The sequence below is a fragment of the Aulostomus chinensis genome, chromosome 8 (assembly GCF_037954235.1).
Source record: "Aulostomus chinensis isolate RoL2024-O1b breed Wild chromosome 8, RoL_Achi_v1.0, whole genome shotgun sequence".
NCBI lineage: Eukaryota > Metazoa > Chordata > Actinopteri > Syngnathiformes > Aulostomidae > Aulostomus > Aulostomus chinensis.
In genome coordinates, this window is record NC_141327.1 from 19,620,894 (window position 1) to 19,643,188 (window position 22,295).

At 41.6% G+C, this 22,295-nt stretch overlaps 1 protein-coding gene across 3 annotated transcripts in view; it reads left to right on the forward strand.

The window, feature by feature from the left end:
* ugt8 (UDP glycosyltransferase 8) overlaps positions 1 to 12,706 on the forward strand; it is a 47,403-nt gene extending 34,697 nt beyond the window's left edge. For all 3 annotated transcript variants that reach the window (XM_086211546.1, XM_086211545.1, XM_086211547.1), the window contains exons 3-6: positions 999 to 1,141; positions 6,018 to 6,094; positions 7,626 to 7,845; positions 8,655 to 12,706. In XM_086211546.1, the coding sequence (XP_086067672.1) occupies positions 999 to 1,141; positions 6,018 to 6,094; positions 7,626 to 7,845; positions 8,655 to 9,036 (822 nt within the window). In that variant the 3' untranslated portion in view covers positions 9,037 to 12,706. The remainder of the gene's footprint in view (positions 1 to 998; positions 1,142 to 6,017; positions 6,095 to 7,625; positions 7,846 to 8,654) is intronic.
* Positions 12,707 to 22,295: the final 9,589 nt, after the last annotated feature.

Below are 22,295 nucleotides of genomic sequence, written 5' to 3' on the forward strand. Positions count from 1 at the left end.
TCTGATTATGTGTTTTTGGTATTTGTTGTGGTCGGACAAGTCAAGTAGCCTGTTGTTTCTGTCTGAATTTGCCTCTTCACGGTTTCTAAATAGTTGTGAGTCCATTTCATTGTGCACTTATACGTCATTGGCCAGATATGTTTTCATGGTTTCACAGGCAATTGTTTGTTTTTGTGGAGGAGGGGAGGGGTGGGATATCTGTTACACATCATCTTTTGTGTTAGGCTCCGTAATCCTCGATTCAGAATTTCCTACTATAACTTTCTAGGAGCTCTATAATTCGCTTTTTGCTATTGGGGATGTTCACATCAACATCTAAATCATTATTATCACAGGGAGAACTATATATATATATTGTAAATTGTTGTCTCATTAAGAGTGAAATTCTGCTTTGAAAGCTGCTAACAAACAAAAACAAAACTGACAACAAAACACAAAATGACAAAAGTTCAAATTTGAGGATTTAAAATCAGTCTCAAGAGTTCATGTAGTCAGCGGATATAACCACAGTAAGGTGCTGCCCTTCTCAAGTGACTCATAATCCTGGAACTCTTATCAACCTTTTAATCAATTGTTTACACAATTGGATATTTATTCAACAAATACATTTAAATCAGTGTGTCTGTAAGTCAGTCGGTAAACAGTAAATATGACATCACCATACATGTATCAGTGAACCAGTAAATCATTCTGCTTGTGTGAAAGGATCTCCCTTCTGTCTGTACCGTAAACTTCGGTCGCGATCATAATGCATGAAAGACGTGCAAAAACGGTGTGCAAAGCTGAAATGAAAACATTTTTGTGTTTATTTATGTCAGGCATTGTCATTTTTGTGTTTTAAAATCAAATGTAAAGGGAGCTCAGTGATTAAATTGCATTCACGAGATCAACGTTGCAACACACGAGTGAAGCTGCTATGAAAGAAACACGACGGATGACACAATTATGAGTACATTTAACAGATCAAACTTTATGTTTGCTTCTCTCTTTTCCCACAGGATTTTGAGGCTTGGGTTAATGATACGGCAGAGCACGGTTTCATTGTCGTGTCGTTTGGCGCTGGGGTCAAGTACCTTTCCCATGACATTGCCTACAAACTGGCAGGAGCCCTTGCCAGGCTGCCTCAGCGTGTCGTCTGGAGGTAAACTGTCTCCTCTCTTGTGAAACAGCCGTTAACTGTGGCAGATGTGAACAGAAGTTCAATATTTACAGCCCTATCTGGATTCCCTACATGTGATAATGTATGTAAGTCAAGTGTTGTGTTTTATAATTTCAACACCCATAAAAGATTTCAACTGACGCATCATAAAATATTCTTTTATCATCTGCTTTTTTTAGGCCAACTTCCTTTCTTTCACCTCCCACTCAGATCAGGGGGGTTAACTGAGGTCATGCAGGTGATGATTCAGCATTAAATTGCAAGTCCTGAGCTTTAAGAAACATGCTAACAATGTCTTTATGGAAACTAATCAAAATGGCCTCGAATTTGATAGAAAGATTTTATTTATTGATTATATTTATTTATTTATTGCTAAAGGCTGTTTTTCAAACGTGACACCAACTGAACGATGTTGGAGCTCACGGGCTGGACTAAGTTAGCTGCGGAAGAAGCAAGCTTTCATTGCCTGCATGTAGAGAGTGGAGCTTGGAACGCTTATCAACTGTAGGTCTGAGATTCAAAGCGCCGAAAGCGGGCTGCAAATTATCGCGTACACCCAGATTTTATTTTCCTCTCAATGCTGCACAGACCGGAACTGATAAACACCCGTGTCTACTGAAGGGTCATTTACTCCCTAGATATCTGACAGTATGACACTTGATGACAGTAAAACAACACTGGTGACAGTTGCAGGGCTGGTGCAGTATCTGTGTGTGTCTGCCAGTGTGAGTAAATGTTTGAATACCGATACGTCTGTGTGGTAATGAATCAGTAACAGGGAGACCTCTCCAGGTTTATCTATGATTTTTATGCTCCTAATGAGCAGAGAGATTGGTGGGACTGAAATCCATTCTGATGGAATCATTTACCCTCACTCATCCACTGACTATGACCTGAGCAGGAACACTGAGGAAAAGGGAAGCAGTAAAAAGAACTGATAAAGAGGCAGAACAGTAATACTTTAACATCGTACTTATGAACCTGCTAAACCTTCACCCTTATCGCAGTATAAGTAGATAATTTGTTGACAAAATCAATTATTTTGTGTAATCGCTATCCTGTCGTGACTAAAAGTTCACCCACAAATTCACTTTTTCCGCTCGGTTGTGGGGGGAGGTAACTAGTGAGGGTAGGATGGCTGACTCTAAATTTTTCAATTCACAAAGAAAAAGTCTTTGCTGTGCTTTTAAATAGATGTTGTATTAGCGTCCATTCAAGGTTTAGTGCTAGTGGGGGAGAAGACGTGTCAGTGATGGGTTTGCTGGAGCCTGCAAATTCTTATTCTTTCTTCCTTCAGCTAAAATGTGAAACAAGAAGTAGCCTAGTCCCTCTAATGTTGTGAATATTGATAAATGCAATAAGATTGAATTGAACGGTTCAAACCGTTTCTGTAAAAAGTAACGTGAAATGTTTCGATCACCCAAGATGAGATTGGATGTTGTTGGTCTTTATCTAAGAGGGACAGAATGATGTTCACACGCTGGATCAACAACATTCCAACCAGCGCTAGGGCTTCTTCAGGGAAGTAACATGTGACTGACAGAAGGGCGCTTATATCGATCAAAGGTCAGTGGCATCACTGTCCACGCCTAGGTTGCATACAGTGACATCACGAGGAGGCGGTTGGCTGTTGACCTTTGATCTGTATATGAATCTTTTTATCTGTGGTGTATTATTTGCCTGAAGAGGACCTGCTGTGGCTGGAATCATCTTGGACTCTTGAAATTCATGTTGTTATTATTTAGCCCAGTGTTTTCTCCTGGGGGTCATTGAGTCCGTCCTTACTTTAACTCAACTGCAGTGCGGCCACACAGCGGCCTCCAGAGCAGCCCAAACTCAACACTTCAGCCATGTTGGGTTATGCAAAAGAGGGAGAGAAAAAAAAAAGCAAAGATCCCTGTCAGAAAACATTCTTTAACATAGACCACATTTTAGCACAGATGAGGCCCCTATTTTGAAGTAAATATGATGAAATGTTTTAGGGCCAACTCATAACCACAACATCCATGTGACTCTTCTCTTTTCCAAGTGCATAATTTTGCTGGGTTAATATTTGAGCGTGTGCCTGTGTGCAGAGGTTAGTGGCCTGTGCATAAGATCCTCAATTGTACAAACACTTGCACAGTGATGTCATCGCTGAAAGTGAGTCACCTCACACTGATTGTTCCTGTGCCTGCACAGTCCCAGTTTTTTAAAATTATATGGTGTTTTTACTTTTGTTGATTTTCAGATCATAAATGCTGCTTTGGTCAAGAATTTTGATGAGTGCCATGGTGTTTGTCCTTGTACTTTGTCAGATGTGTTACAAGTTTTTGATCCGATGAGGAATATTTGATAAAAATCTTTGTTACTCTCCAAGTAATCTACATAGAATAATAATAATAATAATTACACTTAGATTTTTTCCACATCAACATGACTCATCTCATACAAGTCTTGATTTTAGAGTGCGTCTGATATTTTGCATTTGTTTCTTACCAAGATTAAAACTGGAGTTGGAGAATAATATGATTTTCAGCTAAAACAAAGAAAAAACTGTCAAAAAATTATGTAAATTGACTTTTGTTTGTTCGTAACTGAAAGTTGACATATAGGTCAAAACAATCGGAGCCTGAATTAGCTAACATGCACCTAACAGCTGTAATAATGACTTTCAAACAGTGTTCTGATTTTAACGTAAGAGCTGACTGATCCTCTCACCATGCTTGTATAATTAAGGATTCCAATCATAAAGTATAAAGATAATTACAGCGAGACAGATAGAGCAATTCTGCTGTGTAACGCTGTAGAAATTAAAAAATGCAATTGTTTTCATTGCCAAAAACCCATGGTGTGATTTTTGTGGGAATCTCAACCAAACAAAGGTGTTTTCACAAGACTTCACAATACATTTGCAGGCCCTGATATTAGATGGAATGTTTAGCTTGAACTCTAAACAAAGAATCATACACGAGTGTATCCATCCAGTTTCCCTTCTTGCTGTGAGGCGACAGTGCTAACCACTGCACCACCGTGCCTCCTACACGAGAGCATTATTTACTTTCATTTTTGCTCATTTGCTTTTGATACAGAATTCGGAAAATCAAAAAAGACTTCCTCGTTTTTTTCAAACCAGAAATAATAAAATGCTCTAACTTTCCAGAGACTCATTGCCTTCATCGGTTTTCTGTTTGAGTGTGTTTGCTGTTTGATGTTGTTGTTGATGCTGTATGTATGTAGTGAAGTCGGGACAAAAGACACGAGCTGAAATTGGAGTCGCATATCAGAGAGACTTGACGCAGACCTTTAAAACTTCTTCATTAAGTATCTTGACGCCATGGTAATTTTTAGTGTTATTTAATATAATTTGGCTTCCCAAATGAGAAAATGGAAAAGGATGAGACGGGGAGTTATCAAGCCGAAAGAATCGCGTCATTGATAATTGGCTGCATGAATGTCGGCTTTGATTGGTGGGACAGTGAATTAGAGCTTTGTTGAGGAGAGAAAGAGAGATGAAAGAGTCTGAGTTAGGGAGGGAAAGAGAGATGAAGGGATGTAACAAAGCACACATATGGGGTGTGTGCATGCACACATATGACCGCGGATATCAACCAACGCACACGACCACAATATTGAGGACACAGAAATCAGGCGGGAACACCCTGTTGACTTTTAGTTTTTGTAATGGCAGATGAGATCGGATGTTTGAGTTCCCCTTTGTTGTTTCACTTTAATCGAGTCGTATCAGTTCACAAATTGTCCCTGACAGTACGTATTCAATACATAGTCAAGTCAAGGCAGAGTGAAGCTTTTGTGGTTTATACTTGTATTGAAGTATAAAGTAGACTCATGATGTTGTAGAAACCTGCTGCGGTAAAAAAAAAAATCAAGTCAATTTTTTTTGTATGTCGCCAAATCACAACAAAAGTTATCACATGACACCTTCCAAGTAGAGCGGGTCTGGTGCCTCACTTCTTTAATGAATTTACACACAGCAATTCTCCATGAGTGAGCGCATCCTGCAACAGCGGCACAAGGAAACTTGGTGGGGAAAAAAAGAAGGGACTGCTGCTGTCACTTTACTGTAAATTGTCCCTCACACCAGGAAGAAATTTTGACAAATATATGAAAATACAACAATATGTTCATGCACAACCAGGAGGAAAAAAAAAGTCAAGGATGAAAACATGTTGGTATGGAAGCTCTGCAGTCACTAGCATTAGCAGTTCGTTCTCTGTCACAGACGGTGTGATGTCATGAAGCATCAAGGCATCCTGACTTTAATCTCAGCTGACCCTATCACAAAGCTCCGCCTCCTGGGCTGCCTGCAGAGACGGGCATAGTTCAGAAGCAAAAATGAGAATTGTTTATCCAAATGACTTCGAACTCAACACTGAGACACTCGAGCCAAAATCGTACACACACAGATTCCCATAGCTTTATGTAGTAGCAGCACATTAGCGGCAGAGAGCTTATATATTGTTAGCTTGGCCATTTAAATAACAACTGTTAGATATTTATTAAGTAATATTCAGGACTGGCCTCTAACATACTGCATGTGTGCAATGCCTGTTTAGCTGTGCTGGATTTAGAACCGTGTCAGTAGTGGTTGCTACTAGCAACACCAGGAAGTGCAACCAGTTGCCAGAGGCACAATTGAACAACAAGTTAATTCAAATCAACTCATAGTTTAAATTGCACACATTTTTTTCCATCAGTCATGAGACATTAGAATAATTTTGCTGTGCAAATAGCAAACTTTGTTTATATGCAAATGAGCTAACTTGAAATGTGACTGTATTGCTTTTCAAAACAATAATGATAAAGTGCTTCAGTACTGAATATAGTTTTCTTTTTGAATCTCTTTTTTTTTTTTTAGATTCTCTGGTGTCCCTCCCAGTAACCTTGGCAACAACACCAAGCTTGTTGATTGGATGCCTCAGAATGACTTATTAGGTGAGTACAAAGAGAACACACACATGATATCTAGAGCTCTTTTGTTTTCGTATTATTAAGAGAATGTTTGGCTATGTTGTTGCGCAGCATGTGAGGTGATATAGATTTTAGGACACCATTATTCCATGTTAAATTTTCGTTTCCTTTATTGAAACTCAAGAATGATTGAGCCATCACTTGCTTGCCCCGACTGACGGGGATTTTGGTCATAGAAAATCACTTGAAATGAGGAAATAAGATTAGAATAACAGTGCAAACAAGTATATAGATTAAAACTGTTTCGACTAGAAGTTGAGAGGTTTCGGTTTATACATTTGGATTGTTACTAAAGTATCCGTTTTAGGATATTTTACACTTAGTTCCAAATAGTCCATCGACAATCATAAATCTCACACCAGAGTGATAAAAGGTATCAAAGAACTTAAGAGAATCACCTCATCATCACCCAGGACAGAGAAACCGCTTCAACTGTCTAGTTTGTTACTGAGCGTCCGTCCTGGGTTTTGTCGTGCCTGATGGCTGCTGCTGCTGCTTGACCTTATTTTTGTTACCATAGCGATCAAGCACTGTTAGCAATAATCAGTTTAGATGTCAACGGTCCTCAACATTTCAAAACACTCACAACTTGACAATCCCAAGTTTCATTCATAACTTTTCATAACGGGTAGTAAACATGACGAGGTAACACTCGCCTCGTGACAAGTCCCTTCATCCATGTACACTGACATTTTGGATTTGATAGAAATAATGCGTTTTCTTGGGAATGCTGGTATGGAACCACATGGCCTAAGTACTTCACCCACCCACCCTCTTCAGTTTTTCTCATGATACAAAGTGCGCCCACTTAAGCCCCAACCCCCCATTGCAGCCTGTCAAATGACTGAATCCCCAGGATACAGAATCCATTTTAGGACTCCCTAAAAGCTGTGCTGAGCTGAGAGGACAGCCGCTGGCCAAACTGTCTTCACCAGAGTGTCTGACAGCACAAATTTGCTAAACAAAAAAGCTTTCATGTAGGCACTGGAATAAATTGGTAATGTTTTATTTATTCATTAAATTTTTTTTTTTGAGCCCAGTGGATTGTGGAGAATCTGCCTTCAGTGAAATGCAAGCTCACATGAACCTTTATCAGTCGTTACTGATAGAAGATGTGTGTCATTTCTAACATCTGTCTGTGGAGATTATGCCTCCCTAAGTGCAGGAGAAAAAATAACTTGGAGCGTGAAACAGCGCAGGGAGTCGTTGACACATTTATATACAGTAGATATGATAGAAATGCATTTGATCAGTGAAAGCGCTTCATTGGTGAGTGACCAAAACGGAAAAGGATTTGAAAAACGGGCTCAGGACAGCATCCTACAATTATCTGTACTGAATGACACAGGTTTCACATTTCAGGTGGCAATAAATGAGAGTTTTGTTGCAAAGTTAATGTAATATTTAAGGTTTGATCTGCTGCAGAGTTAACCAAGCAAACAAACGAACACGACACCAACGGCCACACGCAAAATGACCCTCTCTAATCGCTTAGGTCATGCCAACACCAGGGCTTTCCTAAGCCATGGCGGTCTCAACAGCATCTACGAGGCCATGTATCACGGTGTGCCGGTGGTAGGTGTGCCCCTGTTTGGAGACCACTATGACACCATGACCCGCGTGGCAGCCAAAGGTATGGGCATCATGCTGCACTGGAAGACCATGTCCGAGGAGGACCTCTACACTGCCCTGGCCACAGTTATCAAAGACGCAAGGTTAGAGTTCTACTCTTAAACCTCTACATTGATATTCATGGTACATTTAAATTTATGGAACTTCAAAAGTCCTTTCTACACTTTTTTTTTAAATAAATTATCTCTCCGGTTTCCCGAACAATGATAAAATACTAATTTTAATACTTTTTAGTAATACTGGCAAAGACACAAAAGTAAAGCACAAATTTGCTCTACTTTTTTCGTTGAAGAGTAAATGTGCCCAACATAAGATGGAAGCATTGATTTCAAATGAACCCAATCTTCAACTCGCATGACAGACCAGCTGTTTCTACAGATGTCATCTTTCTGGATATTCCTAAAATTTGCCTTTCTCTCCTGAGACGCAGCATCACCAAAACCATGGGCATAGTTGTTGCCATGTTGCCAGCTCTTCTTCTTCTATGTTTTCCTATTCCCCCACCATTGTTCCTCGCTCATTAACAGCTTGTCCCACTTGCCATGCATGCAGCGCCTTCACCTAGCATGCTGTAGTTGGCTTGTAACAGAGTACTAAGTAACCAGTGGTGGGTGGATGTGTGCGGTGTCGGGTGGATGAGTCTTGTTTGTGTCTGTAGTGGACAAAATGATTCATTCAAATTGATGTGTTTGGTCTATTTTGCCCACATTAATATTATTGATCAATGCTGTCTTATGATGGTAAATGGAGTCGCCACACTGTGACTTGTAGTATTTAAAGTGTAAATCCTTCAATATACTGCGCTTTATGTCTGTACCTTTAGCATGTTCAAATGTTTATCTTGTCTCGTTCTGCCTTGTGTCCAACCTCTCTCTCTTCTTGTTCACCTCAGGTACCGCCAGCAAGCAACCCTCCTCTCCACCATTCACAAAGACCAGCCGGGCCATCCTGTGACCAGAGCCGTCTACTGGATCAGCTACCTCCTCCGTCACAATGGTGCCAACCACCTACGCTCTGCTGTATATGAGGTGTCTCCCTACCAGTACTTTTTGCTGGATGTGATAGTCACTGTAGCGGTTGTCTTAGCTTTCACCGTCTTTGCGCTACAGCGGTTGGGACGATTGCTAAGGGCAAAGTTTGGGGACCAGAGCAGAGGGAGTGGTGTCACCATTGATGATGTTAAAATGGTGAACGGACATTGTCATAGCGAAAGCATGGCCAACGGTAAGCACAAACGCAATGGTTCCTTGAAAAATGAGAAGAAGATGAATTAATATTTGAATGGCCAAGAGAGATGATGAGGAAGTTGCCCCAAGGACTCAGCTCGGTTCCATTTATCTAAACGCTTGACGGAAACGCTGTTCTTAGAGGCAACTGCTACTCGGAGTGAGCAAGAGGCTGTCGGAGGATTCACGATGGGGACAGAGCAAGACATCGGGTGCTTTAAATCTGTGTGTGTGAGTGTGTGTGGGTATATGTAAGTGCACTGAGGCAAATTTAACGGAAACTCTAATAGTAACAGCAGCTGCAGCAGTACAACACCGAAATTGGAAAGTCAGTGAGGATGAAATACTGAGAAGACACACCGGAGGACATTTCTTTTACATGCACAACTTCTCTCCTGCATGATCTGTGTTGTCTTCCTGTCTTCCCAACAGTGGAAGGATGATGAAGAGGGGGAATCACGAATGCCAACCCCTAATTCTTGGAACAAAGCAAAAAAAAAAGAAGATTAACTGATAATTTATTAGTTTTTTGGGATTTAACCCTTTTAACAGCTAAACTGCTTCCCAACCATCTCGTTTAACTGTAAATAGAGTACAAATCTATTTATTACTGTACAAATGCATTTTAATAATGGACCTTTTTATCTTTAATTTATTTCGTGTATCAGTGGTTTGCTAGCGTGGTTGTGTATGTACTGTACGATGATGCGCACAAACATTGTGGCCTTCATATCGGTGAACTAGGGTGAACATTATCATAACGTGTTTAATGTAAAATGCAGGTGGATGGAGGCTTTCACCTGCGTGTGTATGGCTCTTGACACTTAATTCCTTTAGAAAACATGGCTTCAAGTTTCAGTTATGATATCGTTCCTTCAACAACAATAAACCTGCTTTTTTATCCCTTAAAATTATCCTCTTAACTGATGATAATAACTGTTATGTCTTCTGAGACCTGAACCATGGAAATCTCTATCACGGTGAAGCGAACCCAACAAAAACTGACAGCAGCAGCAGTCGGTGTAAGCACGCGCAGCTTCGTGCTCTCTCTGCCGTTGCATTACCCTCAGTATCCACTCATCGTCCTGTTGGGAATTTTCACCATTTTTTTTTTCCATTTTTCACTTGGTAGTGCCAACCTGTGACTGTTCTTAGCTGTACAACAGTCCTGTTGTCTCCTGACTGACACCGTTTTCCGGTAGAGGATGATGACTCAACTGAGCAGTGTTTGGCTTATCAATGTGAAAAAAAGGTGATCATGTTATCATTAAACCAGAAGTGCAACCAGACGCCTCATACCTCCGTCAGTGAGGTGACAAGTATGCGGAACGTTGATGTACTATCCATCGCAATCTTCTCATAAATGTTCTTCCCAACAGGCTAAAACAGGTAGGATTGCCGCTCCCCATGTTTCACCACTGTTACGTCTTATGAATATCATTATCTGCACAGAAACAAGTTCATGTGATATTAAAATTTTGTATAAACTGAAAAACCCATCTAAATATTGTGAAATGTAAAAAATGGAAGTTTTTGTTTCTTTCAAAAACATTACAAAATCCCATATGGAATTTATTTACCGCAAAACTGGACTGATGAAAATGTCGGGTGCCTGATTAAAAAGTAACTCATATCTGCCAATACCAATGAGGCGCTGATACGACCACGCCTCCTTAATCACAGTCTTTCCTTGGAATTACAGATCCAGAATAAATGCTCTTCTTTCAGCCCCTCCACATGGACTCAATACTGTTAATAGCTACGTCAGTGACCCAGAAAAATCTTCACCATAAAGGATCAACAATTTTGACCCAAATCATTCACCATCTTTCTGCTAAATTGAATCTAAATCCGTCCGTTAAATTATGAGACATCCTGCCAACATTTTAGCATTACCTCCTTGGTGGAAGCAAAGATATACTCATGATAACAACTGCAGAAACCGTGAAGAAGCAGCACCAAATGAGAAAAGTGCTTGACATCATCCAGTCAGGTGATCAGGGATGAGTCAGAGCATCATTGATTCATGACCGCTTGCTTCGTCAGTCCCATATCTCGATTCTGCACCCCTCGTCTGCCTATTAATAAATAAAGATTCATTGGTTGATTGCCATTTTTAGTGCTACACTTGACATTGTACATCATTCCTTTTATTTGGTGGATAATTTCTTAACGTGTTGCAAATACTAGTTTTTAATGAGATCCGGTCGGAGTTGATGCTTCTCTGTCAAATTAAGCTGTTGAGGATTATGTACAAACTATGCAGACTTTCTGTGACCGTGTTAACTTTAGATTGTGATTGATTCACATTCTGTCCGTGGCCTTTTATAATGCCGATATTTGTGTATGCTGTATGCGTGAATATGGATGTGTGTGTTTTACACGACTACAGCTTTAGACTGACTGTATGGATGAAACAAGGCAGATGAAGTATGTTTAGCCCTCTGAAAGTCATGTTAAAACAACTATTGGCTCGTTGCTACTTACTGAAGTCATGTCATCATACTGAATGTATGCAAAGAAGTGTGTTCTTTCAACATAAAAACGGGGGCCGTTGCCTTCTGTAACTTCTGCACCATCTTATGTGTTCATGCCACATTTATTTACTTTTTATACATAGTCAGCAAGCTGCCTTCAATTCCGCATGCAGGACACGGTAGGAGGAGAGGGAAAGAAGTGACGTAGCTCCGACAACAAAGATGAAGCCCTTTAATTCTACAAGAAATGATACTGTCAACTGATCCCAGGAGCGAAATTCTCTTTTTTTTTTTTTTTGGAACGCCCCGTCGGGGAGATCGAAGTACAGGGCAAGTGAGCATCTTAGGAGTTTGTGGGGATTCGGTATCGTGCTAATGGACATTTCAGAAGGGCAGGTGCCCGTTGACATTGGACATAAAAAACTCATGAGCTCAACAGTCGGAGTGTTTACCAAAGCACCGCATGTTGCGTATCCCCTTTGCTCTAGCAATGCAGCCAGATATCCACTTTTAATTTCACATCTACATCACAGCAAAGAGACGACTCACTAAAAGCTTCGCGCACGGACAGAACATGTGAAATAAATGAACACAAACGATATAACTGAAGACTTAACATCCGAGCAACATGTTCACAAATCCTGTAGGAGAATTAAGAAAAGATTCCTTTCTCTGTGAGCTAAAGTTAGACTTGCACAGCCCAGCGCAGGCCAGCTGAAAACTGACTGTTATACTTGAATACTCATCATCATCATCATCATCATCACCTTTATCATCATCATCTGTTCAGCTGTGGGTCTGCAGGTGCTACATAAGCTATGAACAGAGTCTGGAAAAACTTGTGAGGAGATATTGTTTTATTATTTCAGTATTAATGTTTTAGCCCGTAGATGAGCCCCCATTTAATTCTTCCATGTGTTTCGTGTCTGTTCTTGTGGCGTTTGTATTTCATCAGCTCAGAGACTTTCTTTGTACTTTCTTCAAAAGTGCACTTACTTATTCCATGTGTCCACTTTTAACTCTCTCGGTGTGTGTGTGTGTGTGTGTAGTGTTCTACTGTCTGTGTCTCTTTGTTTTTCCCTTCCCTCCTGAATATTAGATGTCTCAACTTGTGCTTTTTTTGATTTAAACAAATTTTTTTGATTAAAAAAAATGGCATTCATCTTCCTGTTATGTGTGCCCATATTGTAAATACAATAATGTAAAGAAAATACTAATGCTGAATAAAAATGACATCTTTCTTTGCAGAAACGCTTGACATTTTATTTTTCGCATTGTATTTCCTATCATAATTTAAATGGTAGGAAGAAGAAATGTTGATGAAATAATAATGCAGCAATTCCTTGAAATATTTAATCTCATCACGTAAAAATATGTTGGCTTTTGCAGTTTATTACCAGTAGAACTGAGCAACAAGAAAAGCACACGGGCCATGACCATGATTACATGAGTTGATGCAGCTTGTCTCTGTTTGGTAGGGGATGTATAGGCTTTCTGTCCCAGCAAGAGGTTTTGTAGGTATCAGATGGTATAATCATCTAAAGTAGCCTGCAACACACACACACACACACACACACCACACACACACACACACACACACACACACACACGCACCACACACAAGCTATGTGGAAAGACTGGGTTATCTAATGCTGTATGCCCATGCTGAGTGAAGCTGGTGGTAACAAAACACCCAGCCTAGGTACTCTGCCTCGCTCACTGGCCCTGTTAATTATTCACATTGCCTGGAGGGGCCTCTCTCTCTCTCTCTCTCTCTCTCTCTCTCTCTCTCTCTCTCTCTCTCTCTCTCTCTCTCTCTCTCTCTCTCTCTCTCTCTCTCTCTCTCTCTCTCTCTCTCTCTCTCTCTCTCTCTCTCTCTCTCTCTCTCTCTCTCTCTCTCTCTCTCTCTCTCTCTTCTCTCTCTCTCTCTCATACACACACACACAGGAATACACATCTGCAGGTATGTTTAATTCACGTTCTTGACATTGTTTTCCTTTGTGCTCCCTGAATCTGGCATTCTTCTGGAACAGGGAAAAAAAGTTAAAGAAATGGAAGGCTGGCCTTCTGCTGATAAGCAATCTGATATCCCAGAATGCACTCATGATATCTTCCATTCATTCTCAGCCATCCCTCGCTCCTCAGACCTTGTAAGTGCCTATTATCCAGCTAACCCCGCTCCACCTCACGGAGCAATCATCAGGAGCAATTAACCGCTTTGTGTTGGACTAAGTGGGCTCGCTGTACGGAGCAAGAGTCCTCACTCTTTGCTCAAGATCTAAGTGATGGATTTGCCAACAGTTTGACAACTGGGTGTGCTAATCTTCTGCACACAGTCTTTATGTAGCCAAGAGGATATAGCTGGGGGTGCATGTATGAACATCACAGGATCTAACTTGGGTGTGTGTGTGTGTGAGAGAGAGAGTGACACCCAAGGGTGTCTGAGAGGTTGAAATGCTTGACTTCAGCTTAAATGAATGATTACCTTCCTTGAGTATGTATTAAGACCTGTCTGCTTCTCTCACTCCAACGGGCGTGTATGTTTGAGAAGGTTTTATAGCTACGGCTACATTGACTGTGACAGTGTTTGTATATACTGTATAGCAGGAGGTAACTGCTCAGTGGCACGTGGCTCAGTGGTTAGCAAAGAAGGTTTCAAGTTGGAGTCCAGGTCACTCGGTTTGAGTTTGCATGTCCTAAAGTCTGAAAAAATTGCATACACATGTGATTACAAGTATAACATACTCTCCTTGTGCGGGGGGCCTGTGTGAGCACAGTCAGAGACATGGATGAAGGGTTAACACTCTAATCTGTGACCACTGCTGCTGCCCTCTTACTGCTCCGTAGAGGACTTGATGAACGCAGAGGACACGTCAACAGTCCTCATCGTTTCTCTCTTGTCACGGCCGGTATTAAAGCTGACGGAGGAGTGAGTTCAGTATTTGCTCATAAACTTTAAACATTTGCTTCTCTGAAAATACGAAGTTGGATGTTTCTTTGTTGCTCTCAAGATGAAGACACTGGGAAGAAGTATAGAGCTCTTTCTGCACGTCATTCTAAGTCTAAAGGCCTCGTTAACGCTGGTCAGCTTTTACTCATCGATTTCCGTTTGAGTCCACTGAGATGTATGAAATATCAGTCTTATGTTTCATGCTCTTATAGGATCGATGCAGCTGTCAGTGTAACTGCCATAGGATGTGCATTTGTCCGTGGAAAGAGTTCCTCATATGTCCAGTAGAGGGTAGTAGCACTCCATTGTGAAAGCCTCCTGGCTGCCTCACGCCTCTTTCTCTTTTATACGTCTCTGTCTTTTCTTTCTCTCTCTACCTCTGTGCTTCACCCAACAGCTGATGGACCTGTTGACAAAAGTCCCTCTTTGTGGAGCTCTGAGATCTGATGCAAAGATCTTGCAATAGCCACAGTGTTTGTGCGCAGCTTCATGTGTAGACGGCGGAGGGGGGTAGCTGATGTAATTCTGGCCTACATCTCCAGCTGTAACTTCAATTAAACCCCCCCCCCCCCCTTCAAAAAAAAAACTCTGCAAGCAAACTCTGTTTGACAGAGATGTTGCTCAGCCATCTGCAGGCGAGAAGAAATTTCACTAAAATTTAGTTCATTACAGACCTTCAAATGTGTGTTAAACTTCAAATGAAAGTTAAATGATCCCTTCAGCAGCTGAAAAAAAGACGAAGCTAAGCACATACAAATGGGGCTGAAGATCATGGCAGAAACAAATGTAATTGGCATGTGCTATATTTGTGCCTGTGTGCGCACATGCGTTTACATGCGTATCTATTTGTACATGCGAGGATTTGGGATAGATGGAGCCCTGTCAGTGTCACCATGGAGATAAGAGAAACCTGACAGCAAGGGAGAGAGTATGACAGCTTTTATATCAATCATACTGACTTATAACTGTGCACCGGTTTGTGTGTGTGTGCACTAGTGTGTCTTTACATTGAAGGGGTTAGGAAAGGGTATTAAGCTGGAATCAAAAATAAATCAATGTCAAGCAGTTTATATGTCAACAGTTGTTGTCAGTTTGGCTTCGCCTCTCACTGTAATCTCAAAAGTGACCACACATACACACACGTGCATGTGCATTGACACAGAAACAGACAGATTCCAGTGAGTGTGTGTGTGTGTGTGTGTGTGTGTGTGTGTGTGTGTGTGTGTGTGTGTGTGTGTGTGTGTGTGTGTGTGTGTGTGTCACCCGACTCTAAGTGCCTGAACAACACCCAGAAGGAGAGAGTTGGCCAAATGTCCTGGCACACAAATCTACATCTGATCCAATTTTCGGACTAATTTACTTTCTGCTCCTCTACTACTATGAATTCCAATTCCCACTCTCGTCTTTTCTTCTTTTATCCCTCCTCTTCTAATTTCTTCCCACTTCCCTTTTCCATCCTCTCTCCCTACATTCACTTTTGTTCCAAATGTCATCCAACCCAGAGCCTCCAAGAGTCTCTAAGCTGATGCAGCGTATCTGTGAGGAATTGGGAATTTAATTGGAGAAAATCAGGCTTCTGAGTTTTCAGCCAGATATTTAATTATGTGAGTGAATTAAAGCGGTGTCGCTGCAGGGACACAGCAGAGAGGTAATGTCAACAATAAACAAGCTCTAAATAAACATAAAGTCAATGCAATGCTTGATTAGGACCATAACACCCACTGCTAAACCTCCCAAGTACTTTAGACACCCCCTCCCCCCTCCCCCCCCCCCCCCCCCAAAAAAATCTGAACTCTTTTCAGTGTGTTTGTATTTTTTTCTGTGTTAATATCTGGAAACATTTCACTGATATAATTTGGATTCTGTGCCATGGCTGCAGCAGCTGAGAGCAAGGCCAGTAGTGAGCGATAGAAGATAGAAATCTAACCTCTACTGTGATTAGTTGCTGACCTCATAGGACTGAAAAGAAACAGAAAGACACACACACATATACACCTTCTCTTGTATCCCTCTTTCGGAACCCCGTAAATCATTTGATTATTATCAGATGTTCATTTTATTTCTTTTGTGTCCTCCATTTTTAAAAAAAAATATTATTCCTTCAGTTCTCCTAAAAGCGAAGGGAAAAGATAATCTTGCTATGATCTACTCTGAGAATCTGTTGTTGTTGCAGCCCCTCCTTCTCTCCTCACTTAAAAAAGAAAGAAAGAAAATGTTTTCTTTGAGTTTAAAGTTCAAATCAGGTAAACTTCACTGGAATCATTTATGAAAGAGTCTTGTTCCTTTTGCTGATACACACGATGAAAAAAAAAAAGATCAGTGAGGGCATCCAAAGGTACATCTGAGCAGAGACAACTTTTCTGTTTAAAGTGATGACGGATAGCTTTTCAGTAATAAAACTCTGATCCTGGCATTATATTTAATGAACCGTGCTCTGCTGCTGCTCCTCAAGACATCAACTGACGTTACGGGACTTGCCAGATATCAGATAGCCTCAGTGTCAAACGTTTAAAGCGGAGGGTAACATGTTTATCCTCTACTCTCTGTTTCACCAACTGTATATGCAGACATATGCTGACGGACCCTCACACATACTCGGTGGAGTCAGTCAGCGAGCTCTCCATCATTGCCAGCGGTAGCCTGCTGCTCTTTGCTTGGTTGCAGGTTGATGGATGAGTCTCCCTTGAGCAGCTCCGTTAAAGCGCCTCTCTATCAGGCTACAGCCGCATGGGCCCTCACATTTGATTAGATCCCAATGGAAGCCAGTTGCTCCCTGTCATCACTCATACAGCATAGGACCGAGATGCAACGGAGGCAACCATTGGAGCATAGAGCTTGACACGCTGAGGAAGCCATTTTGGTGCAAAGAGAGGATATTATGTGACTCGTGTACAACTCCGTCTCACATGGGTGGCGTTACACTCGGCTGAGGAGGGAGAGACAACGTGAGGGGAGAGGGATACTTATAAAGAGGAGAGTGTGTTATTTCTCAAGGGTTTGATTCAGAACTGAATGCCTCATCCAAGAGTCTATCAATCAAATTGCCCACCTATTCGTTTAAATTACAGCTGAATAAGAATGAGGACTATTGTAGCACTTCACATCTCAAAAGCCTTCTGTCTTTTTGACTTTCTCTCTGTTATCTCTCTCTCGCTCTCTCTCTTTCTCTTTCTCTCTCTCTCTCTCTCTCTCATTACCCACCATTGGTATTTACATGTCAATGACGTCTGTGTAAGTGCCTCATCTCTTTTTTGTCACCTATTTACATGTCAGTGGCTTTCAGTGCTTGATGGTACTGCGTTGAAATGAAAGTAATTTGCTCTGTGACAGTCGGGCCATTTTCCCAGCTATTACTCTCATCCATTCTGGTCGGTGAATATTGATGACAATAAATTTAGGGTGCTGTGAAAAAAAGTTGCAAGCTCCTCTGTTTGTGACGCCGGGATGGCTTTCTTCACCTCTAAAACATTTTTTTTCCTTAAAGGTGATGCAGCTTTGTCACCTTTTACATTTGTCTGTGAAACTATGTCATTACTAACTTTGGAAAGTATCAATAAAAGCAAAAAACATTTTTTTTTCTTTTTCTTGTGCAATGCTCTGGGCTAGCAGTTCGCTGTATATCAGCCTATGATAGTCTTTATAAGCTCCCCAGCATGTGAAAAGCCTTTTTCTTTTTACACTCTTACTAAATCACTCTAAAAACTTGATAAGTGCATAAAAAATTCAGCATGAAATCATGGTAATTCCCAATGAGGGCCTGGAGATAAGTCTCAACTGATGACGCAGTTTAAAAATAAAGACTAATTTTCCTTTTAATCAGCAGCGCAGACTCTGCTGACTTAATGCAGAAGTGATTTGAGGACTGCTGTGCCCAAAATCTTGGAGAATAGGTTCTGAGATATAGTGATGAGAAGAAAGTGATCTACCCAGGGTACGTAGCTCACATGTCTGGACGGACGGACGGACGGACGGGGACAAACACACACACACACACACACACACACACACACACACACACACACACACACACACACACACACAAACTCTCTGCTGTGTTGTTTTTAAGAGTTCCGTTGGCCATTAATGATTTAGTCTTACAGGCAGGACAGAAATATGGCTGCTTATGATTGAAATATTGATGGAGTTGAATGAATTATTAATAAGGCTGATTTCTGGAATAAAGATGCTGTTGACCTACTGAAGTGAGAGGTGAGGTAGTACAGTGTTCTGACTGTGTAGCTCGATGGATAAAGCAAGAGCTCACCTCCAGCGGACCCTGTTTAAGTGTGTGTGAGTCAAGGAAACGAGTGTGTTTTCAGTGTGTGGAAATGTGTCCTACCCGGTGGCTGTGTGAGTCTGTGACAAATACTCATCTGTTCCTCGAGATATGCATGTATGAATGAGAGAGAGAGAAAGAGGTTCTGAGGTCATCCCAGCAGTGGTGTGTTTATTCTTTAAACATTGCCCACAGATTGTTGGATCGTGAATACACACAACCTTTACCAAAACAACCTGCAACACTTGTGCGTGACTCTAATTCTTGCACTGCAGAGCGGTTAGAACCACTTGGATTGAGCATATCAACACTCAAAGCATTTAATGGGCTGATTTATTTGGTTAACATTTGAGAAATTCTTTTTTTTTTTTGCATGTCGTAGTTCAGTTCCGTGTATAATCTGCTGCTCTGTGTTCTCTTAAAAATTCAGAAGCCTTCAGGTCGTTTTTCATCAGTTTGAATATTTACAGCCTCCTCCCGGCTCCTCGTTTCCTTGCAGTTAGTAAACCATCACATTTGGTTTCACTGGTGGCTGAGCGCTCCTGTTCGCGACGCTCCTCTCTCAACTCCTCACCTCCTTCTGCTCCCTCTCTCACAAATTAGTGGAGCATTGGATTGATTTTCACTCTCTCGTTTTATCTTCTTCGTCTGCGGAGTGTCTGACGATGTTGGGGTTTTTATGGAGCTGTGATAGATAGATATGGAGTTGTGGAGATGGGTTTGAGTTGAAAGCTTGAGGCAAAGGAGGCAGTAATACATGCTAATGACTTGCAACAATGAGGCCCTGGAGGTGCATAGAGAATTTGGGTGACAGGAAAAATGTCCGGCGCTGGCATGTTTCAAGGAAGGGCTGAGAACAAAAGGGGATTATTCTTAAGCATTTAGGCATTAGCTAAATTTGCTGGCTTTGGCTACTTCGTCCTTCACAAGGGTCAAGAGGACAGGGGATGGGGGGTTGAACAGGAGGGGTGAACAGATAACATCTCTCTCCTCGAGGGATGGAGGGAGGCTGAGGGGATAGAGAGGTAAGCGCTCTGAGGAAATGGAAGATGGAGGGATGGAGATAGGAGTAAAGAAGAGAGGCTATTGAATTGGAGGATGCTGGCGAGAAGGAAAGATAGAAAGATTTGGAGTGGAGAATGATGGTGAGATGTTTATTCCTCTGCTGGGGGCAGAGAAAATATCTGACAAAAATATGATTGAGTTTATCCAGCTGCTCTTATTGCATTTGGCTGGATTGAGAAACATCAGATGATCACCATAATACCTGCAGTAATGTCTTTTTTGTGTGTTTTTGTTTTGTTTCGGTTGGATTTTGTGTGTGTGTGTGTGTGTGTGTGTGTGTGTGTGTGTGTGTGTGTGTGTGTGAGAGAGGAGAGAGAGAGAGACAGAGAGAGAGAGAGTGAGTGAGTGAGTGTGTGTGGTGCATACCTTGTCAAGTGAGTACCTGATGGTAGGCACAGATGATAAAGTGTTAAGGCTAAAGAGATTAGCCAACATCCATCACTGGAAGCACGAGGCTTTGAGTAACATAAAGCACATTGAAGTCTGCAGAATTCTGGATGTTGTGCAGAGTTGGAATATGTATGTGTTTGTGTGTGTGTGTGTGTGTGTGTGTGTGTGTGTGTGTGTGTGTGTGTGTGTGTGTGTGGCTAAATGATGATGAGGTTGAGTCCCAAGCCACTAGCTAATGCCTTCTATAGATTTATTGGCAGCACCAGGGGTACTTTGTTTTAGACAAGTTGCAATATGTCACCTTCTCAACTGGCCTACAGACATCAGACTTAACACCAGATCTGCGTGAATGGTTCTCAGGATTCACATGAATATATTTGTGTATGTATGTGTGTGTGTGTGTGTGTGTGTGTGTGTGCTTGTGTGTGTAAGAAGGGAAAAAAAACAACCATGATAATTGACAACAAAATGTTAATGTGAGTAACGCGGGGACAATACCGAGTCAGTAAAACCACATCTGCTGTTCAGTGGCTGATTTCCACCCGTGGATATTGGACATGGCTCACTATGACCACCTGTGAAATCACAGCACAGAACATTTGAAGCCTTTAGGCAAAGTACTTGTCTCTGCAACAATAGCGTTTTCATAAGCAGCCAACTGGGAGGAGATCTAAAGAGAGAGGTAGGAGCACTAATCAATAGGAGAGGGTGGGCCGGTGTCAAACGGCAAATAAACAAACAAGCCATTATCCTGACATACCTACTCTACAATACCTACAAATGCAAAGCCAGACACACACACAAGCCCTTTCCTGCTAAACCCCTAACAGAGCAGAGCTTCTCTGTGTGCATGTGTGTGTTTCACATGCAAACAGGCTAATCGTGTGCGTGCCGGCTTTGCACATTATGATACATTCGAGTTCATTTTCCCGAGGAGCGGGAGAGAGAGAGAGAGAGAGTGAGATAGAGGGGGGGGGGGGGCTGGTGTAAACACTAATATTACTGTATTGATCAACCCCTCATATCTGGTGGCAGTTAGATGGCCCACGGATGACTCTGTGTGTGAGCGCATTAAAGTGATCTGTTGTGTATGCATGTGTGTTTTGTCTATGCGCTTTATCTGTCTCTGTCAACAATGTGTGTGTGTGCATATGTGTGTTAAAGTTTGTTCAGGGCAGAGCTGGTGACAGAGCGCAAGAGGAGAAGTGATATTGATTTCTTTCATACGGCAATGCTAGAGAAAGATCTGTTTGGGTGGAACTATGATTACCTCCCTCTCTCCCCTTCTCTTCCCCCTCTCTCCCTGTCTTTCCACACCCTTTCACTTAGCATACGTGCATCTATCCCTCCAACATCTCACCCCGTCACAATCGTTAGGCCTAAATAAAGCGTATGATTTGCTCTGCTGTCATCTATTTCTGGATGCCAGAAGACAATATGTTTCAAAGTTCCGCAGCTTAGAAATGGTGTGTGTTTATAGTTTAAGTATACCAGACTTGCCACATGGAGATTTTGTGTTTTTGTGTGCCTCCACATGTGTGTGTGTGTGTGTGTGTGTGTGTGTGTGTGTGTGTGTGTACTTTCAAAAACAAAGACAATAGTATCTGTGGTTCGAAAAGATTTAGGAGTGAATCAGTTGCCTGGTGACCAGAGTGTGTTAAATTGCAGTTTGCATGCATTTAATTACACACATATCACAAGCAAAGACTTTATACGTGTGCGTATGCATGTATGTACATACAGATACAAACATTTTTCATCTCCAGAAAGCATGAACATGACGCAAAACATGCTCTATTTTCTTTGTCAAACTTAATCCTGACTGTCAGCACTGACTGGCAGTGCATTCAGCTCAGTGTACATCTGTCTATCTGCACATCTGTTTGTCCGTCCTCTTATAGCTTGTTAGAACGGAACAGACGGTTACACAAAGGCAATCAGTGTTTTCAGTGTGCGCAGTGAGATAAACAGATACATGATTAGTTGCAATAGAGGAGAGGGAGTCTTAGTGTCATCATTATGAGGGAGAGGGAATCTGGATTAAAAGAGTGAGCATTGTGTCTAACAGATTATTGAGACTTGTGTGTGTGTGTGTGTGTGTGTGTGTGTGTGTGTGTGTGTGCGCGCGCGTGCGCGCACGAGCGCATAT